Source organism: Pelophylax lessonae, assembly GCF_965119305.1.
Source record: "Pelophylax lessonae genome assembly, chromosome: 3".
Classification (NCBI taxonomy): domain Eukaryota; kingdom Metazoa; phylum Chordata; class Amphibia; order Anura; family Ranidae; genus Pelophylax; species Pelophylax lessonae.
Window position 1 is genome coordinate 434927123 of NC_138770.1, and position 24392 is coordinate 434951514.

The window sequence follows — 24392 nt, forward strand, 5'->3', positions numbered from 1 at the left end:
ATGGTAAAGAAGAAGATCAGGAACAAAAGAGAAAAGTAAATGGGGTAAACTTCAAGAGGGATCTGGGGTCCCTGTAGTTTGCCTGAAGTGTACCTGTCACTGCCTATTACTGTCACAAGGGATGTTTACATTCCTTGTGAAAGCAATAAAAAAAAAACAATTTTTTTTATTAAAAAGGGACAGTGTAAAATAAAAAAAATAAACATTTTTAAAGCACCCTGTCCCTCCATGCTCACGCGCAGAAGCGAATCCATAAACATTGTTCAAACCACAAATGTGAGGCATTACCACGATCGTTAGAGTGAGAGCAATAATTCTAGCACAAGATCCCCCTCTGTAACTCAGATCAGGTAACCATTAAATTTTTAAAGCGCCGCCTATAGAGATTTTTAGGTACCGTCGCCATTCCACAAGTGTGCGCAATTTTAAAGCACGATGTGTTAACATGTTAGGTATCTATTTTCTCAGCGCAACATCATCTTTCACATTATACAAAAAAGTTAGGTTAACTCTTCTGTTTTTTTTTTATTCATGCAAGTGTATTTCTTCTAAAAAAATTGCACTTAAAAGACCACTGCACAAAGACCCTGTAACATAACATATTTCAACGATCGCCATTTTATTCTCTAGGGTCACTGATAAAAATATATATATATATATATATATATATATATATAATGTTTGGGGGGTTCTAAGTAATTTACTAACAAAAAATACTGATTTTAACTTGTAAACAACAAGTTTTAGAAATAGGCCTGGTCCCAAAGTGGTTAAGGTGAAAAACATTCTGTGCTGCAGTTGCCGCCTCCTTTTTCTTACTTGAGCCCGATTAGATCCAGTGATGTGCTCGAGTTCAGCGGCTCCTGCCCCTGTGTCGCTCCTCATTGGGCAGATCCATTAGCAGTGGCAAATGGTTAAATACACTGATAATGATAAACTATTTTCATAATAGACTAGTTGGTCAGCCGATTAGTTGGCTTGCATACAGAATGCATTATTTATTTACATATCAGAAGACACAATGCAGCACACATACAGCTCAGTACAACGTCCATTGAGGACAGTAAGTGCCTTAGAACTTGTGAATGTGTGAGGAGCAATGCTTCATGGGACATGTAGTCCTGGGCAGGAAGTGAGTGGTTCTAAAGGCAGAAGTTTTTTTACCTGGCTATAGGGGCACTTTATACTAAACTTTGCAGCTTGCTATTGTGGCACTCTGAAGGCAGGAGGAGCCAGAAGCATCAGTGGGGGACCCCAGAAGAGGAGAATCAGGGCTGCTCTGTGCAAAACCATTCCAGAGTAGGCAAGTATAACATGTTTGTTGTGTTTTTTTAACCACCTAACAACAAATTGGCCAAAAAAAGCATTAAAAAATGCAGCAAAATCGCGTGCGCAAAAAGCATTAAAATAAAAATGCATTGGTGTGAAACGCGCCTTATACTGGCCATACACCGATTTTCGGACAAGAATATTCATATGAAAAATCTTTGTACATTCACTGAATGAAAGAATGTCGTTTGAAAATTTCACTTACCGTTTAACATTCAGTTTTAAAATCAATGTCATTTCTGAACGAAAACCATACTTTGTCTGAAAATTCCTTTGACCAAAAAGTTTTCTATTCTTCTCTTTTTGAATCTTCCCCATCACTGTGGTCGAAAACAAAACGTCGATTTGACCCCACTAACGATTTGAAAATCAGACAAATATTCTTAAAATTAAATGTTTTTTGAAGGAAGGCATTGTTTTTGTATGGCCGCATAAGTGACAGCAGGTACAGGGAGCTTTTATCAAGCCACCTGCCTATGATCAGGGAGTCTGTCATACATAATATATTCTGTCTGAAAATCTTCAAAAAAAAACAAACAGTCTTTCATATTTTTTTTTTTTTAATATTTGATCTCTTGAGTCTGATGATATTTAGCAGATTCAACCTCTAATAGTATATACAGTATATCTCTGTCTGTTATTCTCAGAGTGGATTAGAGATTTTAATCTCGGCCAAGTAATCGATTATGAAAATAATCGTTAGTTGCAGCCGTGTCTCTTTTTAGAGCTGCACGATTCTGGATAAAACGAGAATCACTATTTTTTTGCTTAGAATAAAGATCACAATTCTCGGCGTAGCATCATCTTTCACATTATATGAAAAAATTGGGCTAAATTTACAGTTTAGTTTTTTTTAAATTCATTAAAAAGTGTATTTTTGTCCCCAAAAATTGCGTTTAAAAGACCGCTGCACAAATACGGTGTGACATAAAATATTACAATGATCCCCATTTTATTCTCTAGGGTCTCTGCTAAAAAAATAATTTTAACTTGTAAACAAAAATAAAAACACCCTCTAATGATAATGGTGCCTAAAACATTTTAAACCCTAAAAAATATGTACAGAAGCAAAAAAATATACGTGTAATGACAATTACTACCCTTTTCACCATAAAACATGTGCAAAAATGACAGTGCAAGTGAAGTGATAAAAGTCCTAACAAGCGCCCCTGACTACATAATTCCCAATGAAATGTGTAAGGTGTGGCTACAGCGTGACATTGCACCGGCCAGAGGACGACACGCCTGCTATTATGGGACAATTGTGGTGTTTACAAGACTTGTGCTTTTTTTATGAAAGCAACTCATGGATTTTAATTAAAGATAAACATTTTTAACATACTTCACTATGGAGCTGTATTTTTCCTTTTGGTGTTGTGTTGACATCCGGAGGTGCTTCACACAGCTCTGACCAAGATGCTACTGCATTAATATTCCACCTAAGCATGTTTGACCATTTATAACCTAATGGTCCACACTATTTGGTAAGGGGTTTCTCAGAATGGTGACACACGGTGGTTGAAGCACTTTGGTTACTTGGATGTGAATGCACATTGGGTCATTGCATGGACTGTTGCTGTTTACATGGGCTTATTGGGACTTTTATATTTTCACTTGCACTGTCATTTTTGTACATTTTAAAGCCTAAACAAATGTAATAATTGCCATTACACATGTATTTATTTGCATCTTTAAGGCTCCATGTACACGGGACGCTGGAAATGGCTGTTTAGGAGCAGTTGGGCGTTTTTTTTAGAAGCCCCTGAACCCATCTACATTTTATCTTATCTGTCCATGTACACCAGGTCGTTTGCGGGCAGTTGCGTTCAGGGACTATTTTTAGAATGCAATTATTTGCGTTCGAACGTGTGTTTCCCGGCATTTCAAACGCAAAAACGCGACCGAACGCTTCCGAACGCGATGACCCGCGTTTGGCGATCGCGTTTTTCCATTTTAAAGGGGAATAATTTTTTTGACCTCTAGGAACGGTTCTAAACGCAAACGCCCGCTAAACGCGGGTACAAACGCAACCGAACGGACGTTTCAAACGTCCTAAAAATTCCAGCATTCAAAGGGACTTTTAACAACGTCCCGTGTACATGGACCCTTAGTGTTTGGAATGTTTTAAGCCCCATTTTCATTAGAGGGTTTATTATGGTTTGTCATTGGTGGCTTTAGTGCTGCTTCGATTGTCTGTCTATAATTTGTTACAATTGGTATCAAAATTGCACAGCAGCAGCTTTCTTCTGTACACAAGTTTTTTTGTTTATTTTTGACATAACGCGGCTTATTTTTGATTTTTCTCAAATATATACGATTTAAAAAGCTGGTATAAACACAAGCTGGAATTTCATTAACCACTCAAAGGATTATGAGGTCACTAAATTGTCAATATACATCTGCATTTAGAGCTAATGCTACAAATGGTAAACTCCTGTATGAACTACTCCTATTACTGAGTGCTGCATTGAAGGTTATCCTAACAGAAGCACATTTAATCTAGGCTCTTTAAATAGGTGAGGTCAGACCTCATAACATCCCCCCGAGCTCAGTTCTCTTCCCCAATCAATGTTGGATAGAAGGGCAGAGAATAAAAACCTGATAGAAAATAAAATACATTTTAGCCAGTGACACCACCATAAAATAAAAATCCAGCAACTTTGAAAAAAAGTTACGTATTTCAACATACTATAACAGTGACCTCTTGTTTGAGGACAATTGTAGACATACAGCTATGAAAAGGAAGCCAAGTGATAGAACATCTTCTCAAACTGCACGCCAAACGTCAAAGATTTTTTTATCCAGACATGTGTCAACAGGCAGCTTTTATCGAGGGAGTTAATGCAACCAGCACAAAGCTTTTATTTATTAGGTCAAATAAGTTAAATGTAAACTTTTCATACTCAAGGGTATATATTACCAAAATGTAAATAAATGAAAGATAGGGTATAAAAAAACCAGAACAAGTGCCTGGCAGCGAAAATCCCAGGTAATGTTTCATAATTGAAGGATTTCTTCAAATGTCTTACCTGAGCCGCTCTATAAAGACTTCAATCAATGTTCATTTTAATAGAGCCAAAATGTTTTCAAACACCTGCTCAGAGAACACTTACAAAGCACACATGTGCCGCCTGTCACTCTGGGAAAGGTGCAAACTGAACGCCTGCAGCTCTGGGAAATTACCGGAGTGCATTAACAGCAAGCAAATCATATACAGCATTTTGGGTGTCAAGGTGTGCTATTCTGATATTAATGATCTGCAAATCTACAGAAAATAATGTGATTATTTGAAAGAAGAAAAAATGTAATTAAGTGCAATGTTTTTCTGAACACACTGAGCGAAACACATTGCTACAAGCACAGAATGTTTTGTAGCATGATGCAAAAAACACAACCGTTTCCTTAAAAATGTAAAAGCCATAAAATGACATGAAAGTAGTAATGATCTACAGTATATTGTTACATTACCAATTGTAAACATTGGACCCTAGCTAGAAATGCACAAAAAAAAAAAATTAAAAAAGTGTTACTAAACCCACAACAGTAAAACATGCTTGTTATACTCACTGTGGAACCCAAGGGGTTAATCCTGAGCATTGTGTAAAAAGGCTGTTTGATCCTGTCTTCTCTGATCCTCCCCTTTTACTGTCCCCAATCCCATCTCCTGATAGTAAAGAGCCTTGGAGGCACTCTGCACATGCTCAGTTTATTGTGTATTGCTAGAGGTTTTTTTCAGGAGGGTGCATGTAATAAGCACAGGGCCAATCAGCACTGTCCAGACAGTTACAGTCAGGGTCAGGGATTAGAAGTTTATATTTACTAAAATAGTTGCATTTCCATGTTCTGTGTACTGTGAGTACTGTGTACTCTACAGATATAGTGAATGCAGGGTCCTGGGTTTAGGAACACTTTAAGTGCCGGTTCACATTATTGCGGCTTGCGAGATCGCATGTAAATACATGCGATCTCATGTGCGGATGCGAATTCAGCCATACACTTTGTATGGCTGAATTCGCACTGTATCCGCACCAAACACGCACAGGACCCTTTTTTTCAGCCGCATCAGGATCGGATCGCACAGTGGTTCACACTTGTGCGATCCGATCCTGTGCCAACTGGCAGATCGCACTGCGATATGTGATCAAACTGGGGGATCGTTAACATTTAATTGACACCCCCAGCGTATTGCATATGGCAGTGTGAACTGCCAGATGTGCGGATGCGATGCGGGAACAGACTGCGTATTCGCAGCCTTCCCGCATCGCACAAGTGTGAACCGGCACTTAATCAAAGAACACAGGGCTTTCCTTTGCAAATGCTCTTTGCTGTCAAAAACTAGACCTTCTGACACAGTGTTTATAAATACAATTCAGACATACAAAGTAATATTTTGGTATTTTGGTATCTATCCTTGGTGTCTACAAATCATCTACAGACAAAGGGGTTAGCTTGAATATACATATGATGTATGTTAAAGCATATTAAACCCATTATATTGCAGCACACTAATTCCTTAATGTGGTGGCTGCATTCGTTTTCATTTTTTTAGACTTTTATTTTCACCTGGTGATCTGGCCATTAAGTCTGTTTTTTCAACAGAACAAGCTCTCCTGCAAATGTATGTATGTATGTATGTATGTATGTGTTGAGGAGACAAACCATTTACCACTGACAGAGGTGCTTATAATGATCAGCTTTTATTTATACATGTAAAACCTTTATCACAAATGATACAAAATCTGTTGCTGTAACTGCTTGTGTAACTGCAGTGTGTGCCAGAGTTTGGCTTCAATTACTTAAGTGTATTTAAATCTGCTAGGACATCCAACACTCTCCTCCCTCCCAGACTGACAATGCTGCTGTCCAGAAGTGCCTTCTGTGCTCCTTCATCCAGAGTGGGGGCACTCTACTACAGGAGGTAGGTCACTGGCCAGCTCACCAGGTGAAAACAGAGGGGAAAAAATACAGCCACTACATCTAATGATTGGTAAGCTTCAATATATAACATTTTTGGTTTTGGGCTTAATATCACTTTAAAGCTGGTTGCCAAATTAAAAAAAATATATAATTTTATTTTTTATTAAATGTATTGAAAATGTATTTAAAATAAAATGTGTTCCTATATAACCTATTCTATGCCATCTATGTAGGTTATAGGGGGTGTGATAGGTACGGTGTATAATAATCAGTTGGGTGAGTTTTTGGGCCAATGAGAGTGACACTTTAAGTACATTATCCAGAATACTGGTCCACTCATCACTCGAGATTTGACCTATATCTTCCGACCAACTAACCCTACATTTAAATGACATAGCTTTGGAGATCTGACCTATAAAGGAACCATATAGGGTTGAAATCTGTCCCTTTATGGTTGATGATGTCATAAGTTGTGTAAGTATCGCAGGTTTAATTGTTTCCCACCTGGATCCAGCAGAGATGGCGTGCCTTTGTTGTAAGTATTGGAAGAATAGGTTTTTTGGTAGGCCATATTCCTCTCTCAGCGATTGAAAGTCCTTTAATAGACTTCCACGATACAATTGTGATATATACAGTGCTTTGCGAAAGTATTCGTCCCCCTTGAACTTTTTGACCTTTTGCCACTTTTTGACCTTTTGCCACATTTCAGGCTTCAAACATAAAGATATAAAACTGTATTTTTTTGTGAAGAATCAACAAGTGGGACACAATCATGAAGTGGAACAAAATTTATTGGATATTTCAAACTTTTTTAACAAATAAACTGAAAAATTGGGCGTGCAAAACTATTCAGCCCCCTTAAGTTAATACTTTGTAGCGCCACCTTTTGCTGCGATTACAGCTGTAAGTCGCTTGGGGTATGTCTCTATCAGTTTTGCACATCGAGAGACTGAAATTTTTGCCCATTCCTCCTTGCAAAACAGCTCAAGCTCAGTGAGGTTGGATGGAGAGCGTTGTGAAAAGCAGTTTTCAGTTCATTCCACAGATTCTCGATTGGATTCAGGACTGGACTTTGACTTGGCCATTCTAACACCTGGATATGTTTATTTGTGAACCATTCCATTGTAGATTTTGCTTTATGTTTTGGATCGTTGTCTTGTTGGAAGACAAATCTCCGTCCAAGATTTAGGTCTTTTGCAGACTCCATCAGGTTTTCTTCCAGAATGGCCCTGTATTTGGCTCCATCCATCTTCCCATCAATTTTAACCATCTTCCCTGTCCCTGCTGAAGAAAAGCAGGCCCAAACCATGATGCTGCCACCACCATGTTTGACAGTGGGGATGGTGTGATCAGGGTGATGAGCTGTGGTGCTTTTACGCCAAACATAACATTTTGCATTGTTGCCAAAAAGTTCGATTTTGGTTTCATCTGACCAGAGCACCTTCTTCCACATGTTTGGTGTGTCTCCCAGGTGGCTTGTGGCAAACTTTAAATGACACTTTTTATGGATATCTTTAAGAAATGTCTTTCTTCTTGCCACTCTTCCATAAAGGCCACATTTGTGCAGTATACGACTGATTGCTGTCCTATGGACAGAGTCTCCCACCTCAGCTGTAGATCTCTGCAGTTCATCCAGAGTGATCATGGGCCTCTTGGCTGCATCTCTGATCAGTCTTCTCCTTGTATGAGCTGAAAGTTTAGAGGGACGGCCAGGTCTTCGTAGATTTGCAGTGGTCTGATACTCCTTCCATTTCAATATTATCGCTTGCACAGTGCTCATTGGGATGTTTAAAGCTTGGGAAATCTTTTTGTATCCAAATCTGGCTTTAAACTTCTCCACAACAGTATCTCGGACCTGACTGGTGTGTTCCTTGTTCTTCATGATGCTCTCTGAGCTTTAAACGGACCTCTGAGACTATCACAGTGCAGGTGCATTTATACTGAGACTTGATTACACACAGGTGGATTCTATTTATCATCATTAGTCATTTAGGTCAACATTGGATCATTCAGAGATCCTCACTGAACTTCTGGAGAGAGTTTGCTGCACTGAAAGTAAAGGGGCTGAATAATTTTGCACGCCCAATTTTTCAGTTTTTTATTTGTTAACAAAGTTTGAAATATCCAATAAATTTCGTTCCACTTCATGATTGTGTCCCACTTGTTGATTCTTCACAAAAAATTACAGTTTTATATCTTTATGTTTGAAGCCTGAAATGTGGCGAAAGGTTGCAAAGTTCAAGGGGGCCGAATACTCGCAAAGCACTGTAAATCAGCCCATGCTTAGACCAACTTGAAGTCTTTTAGCTTATCCAGTTCAGAATAATTATTATTATTATTATGTGAATAGTTAGAGTAGCCATATACTGAAAATGTTGTCTAGTTCTATACCAGATTCTATCCCTTAACACTAACGTGGGGTATTGGGACAGTTTTCCAAGTTCGCCTACTTCTATACATTCTATAATATTGTTGTTAGAAAGCAGTGATATAATAATATTTCTAACTGGATCAGAGAACTCAGGGTTAAGCCAGCCCGTAATATGCTGTAATTGAGCTGCTAGATAATAGTAATAGGGGTTAGGTACTGCTAGTCCCCCCGAGTACCCTGCTTCCTGTAACGTTTCCAGTTTGGTATGGGGAGTTTGTTTCCTCCAAATCAAGAGTACGGAATATGGTATTGCATTTTTTTGAAATATGAATTGGAGCATGGGGAAGCGCATATAATAGCTGTGGACTCCATATAATTTTGAATAAATTACAACGTCCCATTACTGATAGTGGTAATTTAATCCAGCTAGTTGTTTTTTCTTGAAATTTTTGTAGCATGGGTTAATGTTTAGCTTAACATATGTGTCTAGGTTGGGGTGAAGAACTATTCCCAAGTTATGAAATTTCTCCACTATTTTGATCTGCAATGCCATATATGGCAAGGTTAGAGCAAGAGGATCCAGTGGTAACAGAGTAGATTTGTCCCAATTTAGTTTTGAAGCCTGAGAAGGATCCAAACCTTTGTATTAAATGTCATGAGACTCATTGGAGAACCAGATGTATCGTCCAGAAACAGAAGAGCCTCATCGGCATATAAATGTTTTTTTTCCTCTGTCTCCTCTTTTAAATCCACAGATGTTAGGGTTCCCTCTAATGGCAGCCGCCAAGGGCTCCACCGCCAAAGTGAAAAGTAGTGGGAACAAGGGGCAACCCTACCTCGTACCTCTGTATATTGCAAAGGAGGGAGATAGCATGTTGTTTATCCTAATGCGAGCAATCGCTGCCTTGTAAAGTAACAATCCATGATGTGCTTCCTAAATTAAATTTCTCTAGTATCAGCCATAAATTTTGCTATTCTAGGATATTGAATGCTTTGGCAGCATCGAGTGAAAGAATAGCTCTGTGTCCCTAATTATCTATAGAGATCTGCATATTAAAATACAACCTATGGAGGTTGTTAGCTGTGGATGGTTAAGTATAAACCCTGATCGGTCTTGATGAACAATTTTGGTTATAACTTGGAGAGCCGCAATGTGAGAACTTTAGTAAGCAATCTCAGATCAGTTGACAAAAGGCAGATAGGTCTATAGAACTCAGGTTGATCAGGATCCTTCCCAGGCTTCAGCAAAACAACCACCACCGCTTCATACATGGATGATGGTAAGGAGCTCCTGTGCATTGATAATTGTTTGGAGTAGTTCTGGTAAAAGCACTCCACTAAATTTTTTATATATAGTTAAATTGGGATTTGTCAATTCCCGGGGCTTTAGAATTGGGGTACGTGGCCATGGCACTTTTCAACTCCTCTAAAGGTAAGGGGTGCGTTCAATTGTTTTTGGTCTGCTCCCTTAAGTCTTGGGAGTTGAATCACTTTTGATGAACAGACATCCATAAAGGAAAAGCGAAACCCTTGCAGAATTGAGAGGGTATCAGTGACAACCTGGCTTGGGGAGATTGCCCTTCTATGTATGGCTGATGGTGGCTGCTGTGCTCTAGTTATCATGGATAGCATATGTTCTTTTTTTTTCCCCTTCTTCAAAAAAATGATTGAGAAGTAAAAAACCTTTTGTTATCTGCTTGTTGGTGTAGTATAGTACGGGATAATTGCTGTGCATTTATCCATTTATTTTTGGTTTCAGTGTTAGGTCTCTGTACAAATTCAGCCTGAAGCTTTTTTACCTTCCTGCATAGAACCTTTGGTTTGCAGCTACCCCAACCCCTACCCCCTCCAATACTTCCCTGAGCACAATTCAAATCCAGCAATGTGCTCAAGAGTTGCTGCTGTCCTGCTTCCCTGACCCCTTATTGGCTCAGAGACAGCATTGGCTCATGCTGCTGTCAATCACAGCCAGTGATGAGGGGGCGGGGCTCAGGAGCGAGTCAGCATGAGTGCCCCCCCATAGTGTGGATTGCTATGGGGGAACTCAGCAGAGAGGAGCACAGAGCACCAGTGGGGGACCAGAGAAGAGGAAGAACAGGGTTGCTCTGAGCAAAACCCTAGCACAGAGGAGGTAAGTATGAGATGATTGTTTTTCTGTTTTTATTTAAAGTGGTTGTAAAGGAATAAGGTTTTTTTATCCTAATGCATTCTATCCATTAGGATAAAAAAAAAAAAAAAAAAACATACTGTGTGCAGCAGCAGCTCCCCCCCCCCCCCAATACTTACCTGAGCCCTTCTCTATCCTACGATGTTGCAGGAGAGATTCGGCTGCCCGGGACTCTCCCTCCTGACTGGCTGAGACAATAGCGGAGCACTATTGGCTCCCATTGCTGTCAAAGTCAGTGAGACAAAGAGGATAGAGAGGGGGGGTGGGGCCTAGCCATGGCTCCATGTCTGAATGAACATGCGGAGCTGCTGCTTTGCTCAGGTGCCCCAATAGCAAGCTGCTTGCTGTGGGGGCACTCGGCAGGAGGGAAGGGCCAGGAGCGCTGGCGGAGGACCAAAGAAAAGGATACTAAAGTCCTTTTTTGGGTTTAAAAATAATAAACATGTTATACTTGCCTGCTCTGTGCAGTCAGTGTTGCACAGAGCAGGTAAGTACAACATGTTTATTATTTTTAAGCACAAAAAAAAAAACAAGACTTTAGTATCAATTTAACCACTTGCCGACCGCCGCAAGTAGATTTACTGCGGCGGTCAGCACCTCACAGGCAAAGTGACGTTAATTAACGTCACTAGCCTGGGAGGGTCTGGGGAGCGAGCGCGCGGCGCCGGAGGCGCGCTCCCGCGCGGTCACGGACCCCCCCCCCGGCGTGTGACCGGCGGACCCGATGTCCGACGGTCACTCGGCGATCGTCGGGGGAGAGGGAGAAAGTCAGGCAGCTTGTGTAAACAAGCCACCTGTCATTTTCCTCGGTGTAAAAACACTGATCACACGGTTCTACTATGTAGAACCGTTGATCAGTGTCCTTACACCTCAAGTCACAGCCAATCACAGTAAGAATCACACCCCTAGGGACACACACAGCCCCTCCCTCTCAAATAAAGTTAACCCCTTCACTACCAGTGTATTTTTACAGTAACAGTGCATATATATAGCACTGATTACTGTAGTAATGTCACTGGTAACCCCAAAAGTGTCAAAAATGTCAGTCAAGGGTCCGATCTGTCCGCCCCAATGTCACAGTACCGCAAAAAAAAAAAAAAAAAAAAATCGCAGATCGCCGCCATTACGCGTTAAAAAAAAAACAACAAAAAATGACAAAAATCTTTCCCTTTGTTAGTGAACGCGATAACTTTTGCGCAAACCAATAAAAATACGCTTTTTGCGATTTTTTTTTACCAAACATATGTAGCATAAAACAAATTGGCCGAAAATGTTAAAAAATTTTGATTTTTACATTTTTTTTGGGGGGAATTTCATATAAAAAAATGTGAAAAATATTGTTATTTTTGCAAAATTTACGCTCTTTTTTTGTTTATAGCACAAAAAGTAAAAAGCGCACAGGTGATCAAATACCACCAAAAGAAAGGTCTGTTTGTGGGAAAAAAAGGACGTCAAATTTGTTTAGGTACAGCGTCGCACGACCGCGCAATTGTCCGTTAAAGTCACGCAGTGCCGAATCGCAAAATACCCCCTGGTCGTTTAGCAGCCAAATCCTCCGGGGCTTAACCACTTTACCACCGGAGGATTTTGCTGTCTTCCGTCCAGGCCACTTTTTGCGATTCGGCGCTGTGCGACTTTAACTGACAATTGCGCGGTCGTGCGACGCCATACCCAAACTAAATTTACTTCCTTTTTTTCCCACAAACAGAGCTTTCTTTTGGTGGTATTTGATCACCTGTGCAATTTTTACTTTTTGCGCTATAAACAAAAAAAGAGCGTTTATTTTGAAAAAATAACAATATTTTTCACATTTTTTTTATATGAAATTCCCCCCAAAAAAAATGTAAAAATCAAAAATTTTTTTTAAATTTTTGGCCAATTTGTTTTATGCTACATATGTTTAGTAAACAAAATCGCAATAAGCGTATTTTGATTGGTTTGCGCAAAAGTTATTGCGTTTACTAACTAAGGGAAAGATTTCTGTCTTTTTTGGTGTTTTTTTAACGAGTAATGGCGGTGATCTGCGATTTTTTTTGCGGGACTGCGACATTGCGGCGGACAGATCAGACCCTTGACTGACATTTTTGACACTTTTGGGGTTACCAGTGACATTTCTACAGTAATCAGTGCTATATATATGCACTGTTACTGTAAAAATGACACTGGCAGGGAAGGGGTTAATTTTATTGGAGAGGGAGGGGTTAATGTATGCCTGGTGCTTACGGACGTGTGGGGGGGGGGGAGGTGACTGTGTGACAGAAGGACAGATCGGATGTCCAGCTATGCTGAACACTCCGATCTGTCAGTCCCTGTCAGTATGGAGATCCGCCCGCTGTGTTTACACACAGGGGGCGGATCTCCAGACCCGATCCCCGACGATCGGGGCAGAGCAGCGGCAATCGCCGCTGCTCCTCCCCTGGCCCGACTCCCGATGTGAATGAACATAGCGGGAGCGAGCCTCCGGCGGCGCGTGAGCGCCGCCCACAAGGGGCGGAGTCCAGCGACGTAGGTCTACGTCGCTGGACGGGATCGCGGCACTTTGCCGCAGTAGCCTCCGTGTGAGCGGGGCTAAAGTGGTTAAGTGGTTAAGGACCACTTTCACGACAAACGTCAAAAATGCATATCTCCCAATACCTCCAACATTTTTCAATTGAATAACAAACCTGTGGCTGGTGAAATACAATAGTCATCTTCAACAGACTGTCCAAACATATCTTCATCCTCAAAATCTGAAAGAAAAAAAAAAGTTTTTAATATCACACACTTAAATGACCAGAGGAAAAGTTATAATGCATTAAAGTGAGCCAGTTGTAAACATGTGTCATCAGAAAGCAAATAACTAAAAATGCACATTATACTCCCTGGCACCTTTAACCTCCATTTGTTATCTGTCTCGTGGCTGTGCAACAAATCATGAAACTTGTGACAGATCATGTATGTGCTGGTAAGGTGTATATGAATCTGTTGCAGAATTGTTGTGGAAGTATTTTTTTGAAAAATTGTCTCAAAGATGTGACTTCATACTTACACGTGACACAATGGAGGAATTAATAAAAATGGACAGGGACAAACCTAGTCTTAAAGCAGTATTAAATGCAAAACCAAAAAATTGAATATATTGCAGATTACCAATCATTCGATGTGATGGCTGCATTAGCTTTTTGTTAGCCTTTCCTCCCCTCTGCTTTCACCTGGTGATCTATCCAGTAACTCACCTCCTGTATTAGAGTGCCCCCCACTCTGGATGAAAGAGCATGGTCAGTCTGGGGGGAGGGGAGTGTTAGATGCACTAGTAGATTTAGATACATTGAAACCACACTCTGGCTAACGCTTTATAAGCAGTTACAACAGATTTGTTGGATTTGAGGGACTTTGACAAGGCTTAAAATTGTAATGGCAGGAAGACTGGGCCAGAGTAACTCCAAAACTGCAACTCTTGTGGGGATGGTCCTGGTCTACAGTGGTCAGGACCTACCTAAAGTGGTCCAGGAAAGTAAAACCTGTGAACAGATGGCAAGATTATGGGCGACCAAAGCTCACATGGGGAGCAAAGTATGACCGGTGTAGTCCAATCCAATAGCTACTGTAGCTCAAACTTGAAAGAGTTAATGCTGGTTCCTATAGAAAGGTGTCACAACACACAGTGCAGCTCAATTTGTTGTGTATGGGGTTGCGTAGCCACAGGCCAGTCAGGGTGCGAATGCTGACCTGTGTCAACAGCCAAAAGCACCTACAATGGGCACACGAGCATCAGAACTGGACCACAGAGCAATGGAAGAAGGTGGTCTGATAAATTCAAGAATGGTTTGAAGAACACAACGAGTTTGAGGTGTTGACTTGGTCTCAAAACTCTCCAGATTTCAATCCAATCGAACATGTGTGGCAACAAAATAATCTGGCTACAACTACGGGCAGTCCCAGGAGGTATACTCCCTCTCTCTGCTATAGGTACTCAGTTTAGTTACAAGCAGTGTCAGAAGAATTACAATTCCACAGGGGGTGGGTGCAGTGTCCGTTAATGAACATCAGAGAAATGTTTTTTATGTTAAGTCAAAAATCCCATTTTCTTTTGCGTTCATTGACGGACAAAACTCTTGATCTTCATACCATTGGGACATCCTAAAGCAGTGTAAAACATGAGGGGTGGAAACAACCACAAAAATTCCCAAGGCTAAAACAGTAGACAACCAGGCAACAGAGGCTTAACAAAAACAACTGGAGCCCACCTGAAAAAAACAATACACCCTCGATCTAAACAGCAGCCTGCAAAACCTTGCACCCAAAAGAAGCAACCGCAGATACCAACTAGAGCTGCACGATTAATCGTATGAAAATCGCGATCTCGATTCACCCCTCCTGACGATCAAACCCTGAAATATGCTCGATTCTTTGCATAGCTGCATAGCAGAGAGAACAGCTGTGGAAAAAAAAAGCCTCCCACAAAGGGCTATCAGCAAAGTCTCCCAGTAACTATAAACAAAAATGATTACATTGTATCTTTTCCTTCCCTCTGCCAGGGAGAAAGGAAGTTTAACCTCTTAAAGACTGGATCTTTTTCTGACATTTGTTGCTTGCAAGTTAAAATCAGTTTTTTTTGCTAGAAAAGTACTTAGAACCCCCAAACATTTTATATATTTTTTTTAGCAGAGACCCTACAGAATAAAATGGCGATTGTTGTAATATTTTATGTCACACTGTATTTGCGCAGCAGTCTTTCAAACGCAATTAATAGACTTTAATGAATAAAAAAAAAAACGTAACAGTAAAGTTATCCCAATTTTTTTTTGTTACACAGAGAATCGTGATCTTTATTCCAAGCTAAAAAATCGTGATTCTCATTTTGGCCAGAATCGTGCAGCTCTAATACCAACACCACTTTATAAAACCAGGTGGCCGCCTTGCAAACCTGCGACAATAACGCCTGATGATGGAAGGCCCAGGAGGCACTAAGCGCCCGAGTAGAGTGCAACTTAACAGGGAAAGGAGGAACCTGACCCTTGATGGAATAGGCCTTAATCACTGTGTCTGTCTGATCCATCTGGAAATGGTCTCCGAAGAAGCGGACAACCCTTTCCAAGGCCCATCCATGAGCACAAATAGTGAGTCTGACTTCTTGAAAGACTCCGTAGCTACCAGGTACACCCTAATTGCCCAGACCACATTCAAGGCATGCAAGGCAATTTCCTTCAGATGTTTAGGCCTGGGACACAGGGAAGGCAACACAATGTCTTCATTCAAATGAAATTCAGAGACAAACTTTGGGAGGAACGACAAACAGGGGCGAGGCACGACGGACAGGGGAGAAGAACCGCCTTATCTCTGAATTACCAGATAAGGTGAACAACAGGATAGCGCAGCCAGTTCCGACACTACACACAGAGTTAAAAGCCACCAAAAAAAAAAAAAAAAAGCAACCTTCTGAGACAGTGCAAGCAAGGGAATCTCCCAAAGGTTCTCAAAAGGAAGGCTTCTGGAGGACCGAAAGCACCAAATTGGAGGTCCAAAGGCGGCTACGGAGACCGCACTGGAGGAACCAAATGTCGAACACCCTGAAAAAAGTACCCACCAGGGAATGTGTGGCCAAGGGTCATAGGAAGAAGACCGCCAAAGCCGACACCTGGCCTTTTAATGATACTTAAGGCAAATTTCTGTTCAACCCCCTATTGAAAGAAGGTCAAGATCTGAGCCACCAAGAAGGATGAACCTCAAGAAACTCACACCACGCAATGGACGTCTTCTGCGTACGATTATAGATCTTCCTAGAAGTAGATTTCCTAGCTTTTAACAGCGTAGGAATCACCGACCCAGACAAACCTCTATCCTTCAGCACCTGGCATTCAACAGCCAAGCCGTCAAAGCCAGAGACTGTAAAGCAGGATGGAAGATTGGTCCTTGGGACAGCAGATGCTTACTGAGAGGAAGCTTCCAAGGAACGTCGGCGACCAGCCGCACAAGATCCGCATACCAAGCCCGGAGAGGCCAGTCCGGAGCCACCAACATGACCGGAATCCTTTTTGCTCGATCTTGCGAAGAAGTCTTGACAGAAGCTTGAGAGGAGGGAAGGCATAAATCGGACAATACTAACCCCACAGGGCCAGCAGTGCATCTGTGGCATCCGCCAGAGGATCCCGTGACCGTGCCACAAACCTCTGCACCTTTCTGTTGAGCCGAGACACCAACAGATCCACCATGGGGATGCTCCACAAGAGACACATTTGATGAATGGTCCAACGCCTGCTGACTGAGGTTATCCACCTGCCAGATTTTCACCCCGGGAATGTGTACAGCGGAGAGGCCTGGAACGAACCGTTCTGCCCATCTTAGAATGCCCGCTACCTCCAGAGCTGCCAGGACACTTCTTGTGCTCCCCTCGTGACTGAAATAAGCCACGGCCGTGGCACTGTCCGATTGAATGAGCACTGGGCCTCCCAGTGTACATATTGTGGGCCACAGCCTCCGCCTTCCTGTCAGCCGAATCCTTAAAGGTCGTTGACTCCTTAACCGGAATCATGGTTGCCTTGTTCAAACTGGAAACTAGAGGGTCCACTTACGGTGAAACAGTCCACTTCTTAATAAGGGACACCTCATAGGGAGTAACCCCTAGAAAATCACCTCATAGGTGTAGAGTAACCCCTAGAAAAGACACCTCATAGGGAGTGACCCCAAGGGGACGATTTGGTCGTCCCCACTCTTTAGCGACAATTTTGTGAAAATAGGTGGGGAAAGGAAACACCTTTCCTGCTCTGGGTGGCTTGTGAGTGCCACAGGGAACCCACGCCTCCGTGGCATCTGCTTCCTCCATCTTCAAGGTCTCACGCCCACAAACAATCAATGCGTCCACCAGCACCTTTTCGCGCGCAGTTGCAGATGTGGAGGAATCATCCTCACTATCAAAGAATTCCGGACGTGTGATCGCAGACCCAGCAGGGTGACCAACATCCGTGGCGGCTAATTCAGATTCAGGATCTGAGGATGCAGGGGAAGGCGGGGGGGCGCTTGCTGCTAGCCCGTCGCCCAAAAGCCACCTCCATCCAGGACACAAAGGACTCCAGGACTGCCGTCAGTGCATCGATGGATGGTTGTGACCCGGAGGGCCCCACAGCCTCAGAGAGGGGATCAGGTGGGGATATGTGCTCCAAAAACTCCATGAGTCACCAGGGGGACCCCACAAAAAAGGTGTAAAGCCCTGCAAGGAACAACCCTCACCACGCTGGCAGCACCACCCGGGCGCCAGGCACAAAGCACCAAGCGATCCTCAGCAGGAAGAGAACCTTACCAGACTCACCACCCAGCAGAAACAGGCACCTGCAGCCACCAGGATATGTGGAGGGGCTCCCACCACCGAAATCGCCACCCATAGGGCATAAACATGGCAGCCGTGTATAGAAACACACAGGCTACAACAAAATGGTGTCACCACTGGGCTTCCAGGGACCCAGGAGGGATCCATTCCCTAGGCCTCAAGGACAGGCCCAGGCAGAACAGGGGGCCCTGGCAAGAGCCTCCTATAGGTACAAGCCCCCCCTCCCCTCGCACAGCTGATCGTCCAGTTAATTTTATCATCATATTAAAAAGGCAATTTTTTTAAGCCTTTATTTACTTTATAACAGTATCATATTTTTATTATTAATTTAAACAGGACAAATTATAGAATGAAATGTATATTTCTAAATGCATATAATGATTTTTACTAGTTTGACAATTTGACCTCTGGAAGATTTCCCCCCCCCCCCCCGGCCATTATTTGCTATACAACGCATTACTTTACCTGACAACTGCACAGTCATGCAACACTGTCTATAAATGGAAAAAATTTTCCCCACAAATAGAGCTTTTGTTGGTATTTGATCACCACTGCATTTTTTATTTTTGCGCTATAAACAAAAAAAAGACCAACAATTTTGCAAAAAATAATATATATTTTACTTTCTGCTATAAAATATATCCAATAAAAAAATCACATTTCCTCATAAATTTAGGCTAAAATGTATTCTGCTACATATTTTTTGTAAAAAAAATCCCAATAAGCATAGATTGGCTTGCACAAAAGTTATAGCGTCCACTAACAATGATATATATACTGAAATGTTTATTTTTTATACTAGCAACGATGGCGATCAGCGACTTATAGCGGGACAGCGATATTGCGGCGGGCAATCTGACACTTTGCGGGAACCAGTGACATTAATACAGTGATCAGTGCTAAAAAATATGCACTGTCACTGTACTAATGGGAAGGGGTTAAACATCTAGGGTGATCTAGGGTGCAATTAAACATCTAAATACATCTATACAAAGCAGCTTGATCTGGGAAGTCCAAAGTTTATGTATGCTTCCAAGATAATTTTATTGCGTTTGAAGTTTAGTAGACCTGCAGACAGCTGCTTCTGCTGAAATATTTTCCCTGCACTGCTTACTTCACAGTCGTCAGATAGGGCTGTCTTCCAGCACTGTGAGAGATAACAGCCTCCGCTGACACTTAAGCCCCGTACACACACGCAGATCGTCGTCATACAAATGTTCGTCTTTTCTCCCCGGGATGTCGGTGTCTGTTGCACAAGGACAGCACAAGAATTTTGTCTGCAGACTTCAGCTGACTGCAGAAGTGATGTCATGTAATGGTTAACTTTCCCTGTGTTTTTAATTTTCTGAGCATGCCCAGTCTTGCAAATCTGCGGTCTGTCGGCCGAATTCTGTACTGACAGGCGAACAATCGTCCGTTCTGGTGTCCGCAGACAAAAATTTTCATGTTTGCACGAAAGACTTTTGTCCGCGGATTGTGCGCAGACATCTGTCGGAGGCACCATACTAACACGCGTACAATCGGCAGATCTTTCGTCCGCCGACGTTTGTATGCCGACGATCGGTACGTGTGTACGGGCCTTAAGAGTAGTTGTGCCACTCATCTGTCCCCTTCTGCCCTATCAACTATTAACAGAACTCCCATCATTGTCCCACAATGCAGCACCCCCCTGTGAATGGAGGGGAAGAAATTGAATGATAGGATCTCCTCTATCTATTTACCGAACACAATGCACAGTAGGAATATAGTAATAACAGTTCAGTTAGCGCATCTTTTCCCTGTAACAACTAAAGAGGTAATATGATATACAGTGCCTTGCGAAAGTATTCGGCCCCCTTGAACTTTCCGACGTTTTGCCACATTTCAGGCTTCAAACAAAGATATAAAACTGTCATTTTTTGTGACGAATCAACAACAAGTGGGACACAATCATGAAACGAAGTGATGCTGTCCCAAGTGAAACGAAATTTATTTGGATATTTCAAACTCTCCAGACGTTCAGTGAGGATCTCTGAGGCTCCATTCACATGTAGGCGTTTTGGGGCGTTTTTGGGGCGTTTTTCTGCTCTAGGATCAGCTCTCAAAACGCCCAACAAGACAAATCCTATTCATTTCAATGGCCCCTGTTCACATCTGAGCGTTTTGAGGCTGTATACAAAACGCCCAACGCTCAAAAAAGTACATGAGCTTCTTTTTGGGCAGATTACAGGCGTTTTCCATTGATCTCTATTCAATCTAAAAACGCCTGCACAAAAATCGCGGTAAAAAACGCCGCAAAAATCGCGGTAAAATCGTGGTAAAAAAACGCGCGAAAAACGCTACGCTCAGGTGTAAATGTAGCCTTAATGATCCAATGTTGACCTAAATGACTAATGATGATAAATAGAATCCACCAGTGTGTAATCAAATCTCCGTATAAATGCACCTGCACTGTTATAGTCTCAGAGGTCCGTTTAAAGCGCAGAGAGCATCATGAAGAAGAACAAGGAACACACCAGGCAGGTCGGAGATACTGTTGTGGAGAAGTTTAAAGCCGGATTTGGATACAAAAAGATTTCCCAAGCTTTAAACATCCAAAGAAGCACTGTGCAAGCCATAATATTGAAATGGAAGGAGTATCAGACCACTGCAAATCTACGAAGACCTGGCCGTCCCTCTAAACTTTCAGCTCATACAAGGAGAAGACTGATCAGAGATGCAGCCAAGAGGCCCATGATCACTCTGGATGAACTGCAGAGATCTACAGCTGAGGTGGGAGACTCTGTCCATAGGACAACAATCAGTCGTATACTGCACAAATCTGGCCTTTATGGAAGAGTGGCAAGAAGAAAGCCATTTCTTAAAGATATTCATAAAAAGTGTCATTTAAAGTTTGCCACAAGCCATCTGGGAGACACACCAAACATGTGGAAGAAGGTGCTCTGGTCAGATGAAACCAAAATCGAACTTTTTGGCAACAATGCAAAACATTATGTTTGGCGTAAAAGCAACACAGCTCATCACCCTGAACACACCATCCCCACTGTCAAACATGGTGGTGGCAGCATCATAGTTTGGGCCTGCTTTTCTTCAGCAGGGACAGGGAAGATGGTTAAAATTGATGGGAAGATGGATGGAGCCAAATACAGGACCATTCTGGAAGAAAACCTGATGGAGTCTGCAAAAGACCTGAGACTGGGACGGAGATTTGTCTTCCAACAAGACAATGATCCAAAACATAAAGCAAAATTTACAATGGAATGGTTCCCAAATAAACATATCCAGGTGTTAGAATGGCCAAGCCAAAGTCCAGACCTGAATCCAATCGAGAATCTATGGAAAGAACTGAAAACTGTTGTTCACAAACGCTCTCCATCCAACCTCACTGAGCTCGAGCTGTTTTGCATGGAGGAATGGGCAAAAATTTCAGTCTCTCGATGTGCAAAACTGATAGAGACATACCCCAAGCGACTTACAGCTGTAATCGCAGCAAAAGGTGGCACTACAAAGTATTAACTTAAGGGGGCTGAATAATTTTGCACGCCCAATTTTTTAGTTTTTTATTTGTTAACAAAGTTTGAAATATCCAATAAATTTCGTTCCACTTCATGATTGTGTCCCACTTGTTGTCGATTCTTCACAAAAAATTACAGTTTAACATCTTTATGTTTGAAGCCTGAAATGTGGCAAACGGTCGCAAAGTTCAAGGGGGCCGAATACTTTCGCAAGGCACTGTACATCATTACACACACTTCAAACGTGTATGGTGCTGCATTCCAATAAGAAAAAAAAAATTCTTCAGCTTTAACCAGTTCTGGACCAGAAGGATTTGCCCCCTTAATTACCAGGCCATTTTTTGCAATTCGGTACTGCATTATGTTAACGAAAAATTGCGCGGTTGTGTGAAGCTGTACCTAAATAAAATTGATGTCCTTTTTACCCCCACAAATAGAGCTTTCTTTTGGTGGTAATTGATCACATTCACATATGCGATTTTTATTTTTGCGCTATAAACAAAAAAAGAGCGACATTTTTGAAAAAAAAAAAAAAAAATTTATATATATATATATATATATATATATATATATATATATATATATATATATATATATATATATATATATATATGTATGTATATATATATATATATATATATATATATATATATATATATATATATATATATATATATATATATATATATATATATATATATATTTTTTTTTTTTTCCCCCCACTTTCTGCTATATAACATTCCCATAATAACATTCATCCTTTTAGGTAAATTTGTATCCCCCCCGGCACGCTCCCACGGATTGCTGACAGCTGCTTTAGTGGTCCATGGGTGTTTGGGTAAAATTGCACATGGAGTGATTAACTGCAGTTAGGGACAGATGGTCACCCCTGGAAGTAATCTGTTTGCGTCCAGGGGCAATCATCTGTCCTCAGCGGCAGGTAACCAACACTAAATGAAACAAAAAAAAAAAGTAACAAATTTCTGGGTTCCAATATTCAGCCGTTTTGGTTGACAGGGCTGAGAGGATGTCACACCTGCATATACGTGGAGGTTCATTCATCTCAACAGAATCCAAAATTGTGCACCAAACTGTGTGTGCGCAGCTCAGTGGACAGGCAGGTAAGAAACTTCAATGCAGAAGGGACATACTGGGGTTGATTTACTAAAACCAGAGAGTGCAAAATCTTAGTTTTGGATAGAAAGGAGATGGAATAGAACTTCTGTCGTTTTTTATCGCTGTCTATTCTTTGATCAGCACATGCTTGGCATAATATCATTGGAGCATTATATCTGGTATATACTTCATGGTGGCCGTGGTAAGATCTGGTCTGATGGATACAGTGGGAACCAACTATTAACCCTGTCTATACCTATGAGAAAGGTCCTTATTGACCCCTTATAATTTAGGGGTCCACCATATCCGGTAAGCAGCCTGACTCACTGGTTGACCCTGTAATTTGGTGGAGGTGTCTTTCTGCTGGAAGAAGCACAATTTAGGACTCTTCAGCTTTTCCATCTATGTTGGACTGTCTGCAGTGATTTGTATATATTCCTTTGTTGAGATTATTTATCACGATTTATTGATCACAAATTTTTGGCATTGTATATATATATATATATATATATATATATATATATATATATATATATATGTATATGGTCTATTGATTTAAACACAGTTTAAACACATACTCACCTAAAAATACCAATTATTTGGGTATTGTTATATAGTTTATTGTTTGTTCGCACAGATTCACAGCACATGATATTGCACAATTTATTAGATATATAATTTTATTGGGTGAGCGCAGCTATTATATTTCACTATATAAAATTTTGTCACATTCTTGTACAAACCACATGCGATTCTGCAGCAGTGTGTTTTGAGCCATTGCATATGGCTCAAGTCGTACCACATCTGCACCAAAATCATGCAGAACCCTTTTTTTGCAGCACCAGAATCAAATTGCATCAGTGTTCAGATCCGTGTGATCCGATTCTGCAAATCGCACTGCATTTTGAAAACTGATTTCAGGGTCTCATTAGCTTAACATTCACACCTGCAGCAGTTCACATAAACGAGTTGCAATTTTGATGCGGTGCAGAAACCAAACAGCATTCGCTAGGAATTCTGCACCACATCAGTGTGAACAGGGCCTTCAAGCGGAGCTCCACCCACAAGGAAAAGCTCTGCTTATCTGCCTCCTCCCCACCTCCGCTGCCACATTTGGCACCTTTTGGGGGCGAGGGGGGAGCGGGTATCTGGTTTTGACAGGTACCTGCTCCCACTTTCGACTCAGTTCGCCACGGTATGAATGAATGCAAAACATTCTCTGATTGGTCTAGGTGGAGAGTGTGGCATCCCCTCCCTGCCTCTGAAATGTCTACTTCAGTTACTTTCAGCTTCTGGGGGAATCAACCAGCAATGGTATATTCATTGGTCAAAGCTAGGCCAATGTAACTATATAATAACATACCATACCGGGAATTCAGCTATACCAACCAGCTGACAGCGGCTGTAGCCATCTGCAGATGTTCGGATGTAATCACACATGGAGCGATTACCTGCAGTTAGGGACAGATAACCCCCCGTGGACACAAACTGTTTCTATCCAGGGGCATTTATCTGCCCGTTAACCAACACTGATGGAAGAAAAAAAAAAAAAAAAAGTTTTAATTGTATGTTTTTTTTGCTTTACGGATCTGGTGCTGTGTCATCAGCAGGCCAGCCACAGGAGCCAGAAAAGGACAGCCAGCTCCAGATGGTGTAGAAAACAAAAATGACAGCGCAAGTTGACATGTGCAGCAG

At 41.6% G+C, this 24392-nt stretch overlaps 1 protein-coding gene across 2 annotated transcripts in view; it reads right to left on the reverse strand.

Annotated features, from left to right (window-relative positions):
- The window catches only part of HBS1L (HBS1 like translational GTPase), a 232444-nt gene that overhangs the window by 202260 nt on the left and 5792 nt on the right, over positions 1-24392 (reverse strand). For both annotated transcript variants that reach the window (XM_082249434.1, XM_082249435.1), the window contains exon 2: positions 13448-13513. In XM_082249434.1, coding sequence (XP_082105560.1) covers positions 13448-13513 — 66 coding nt within the window. The remainder of the gene's footprint in view (positions 1-13447; positions 13514-24392) is intronic.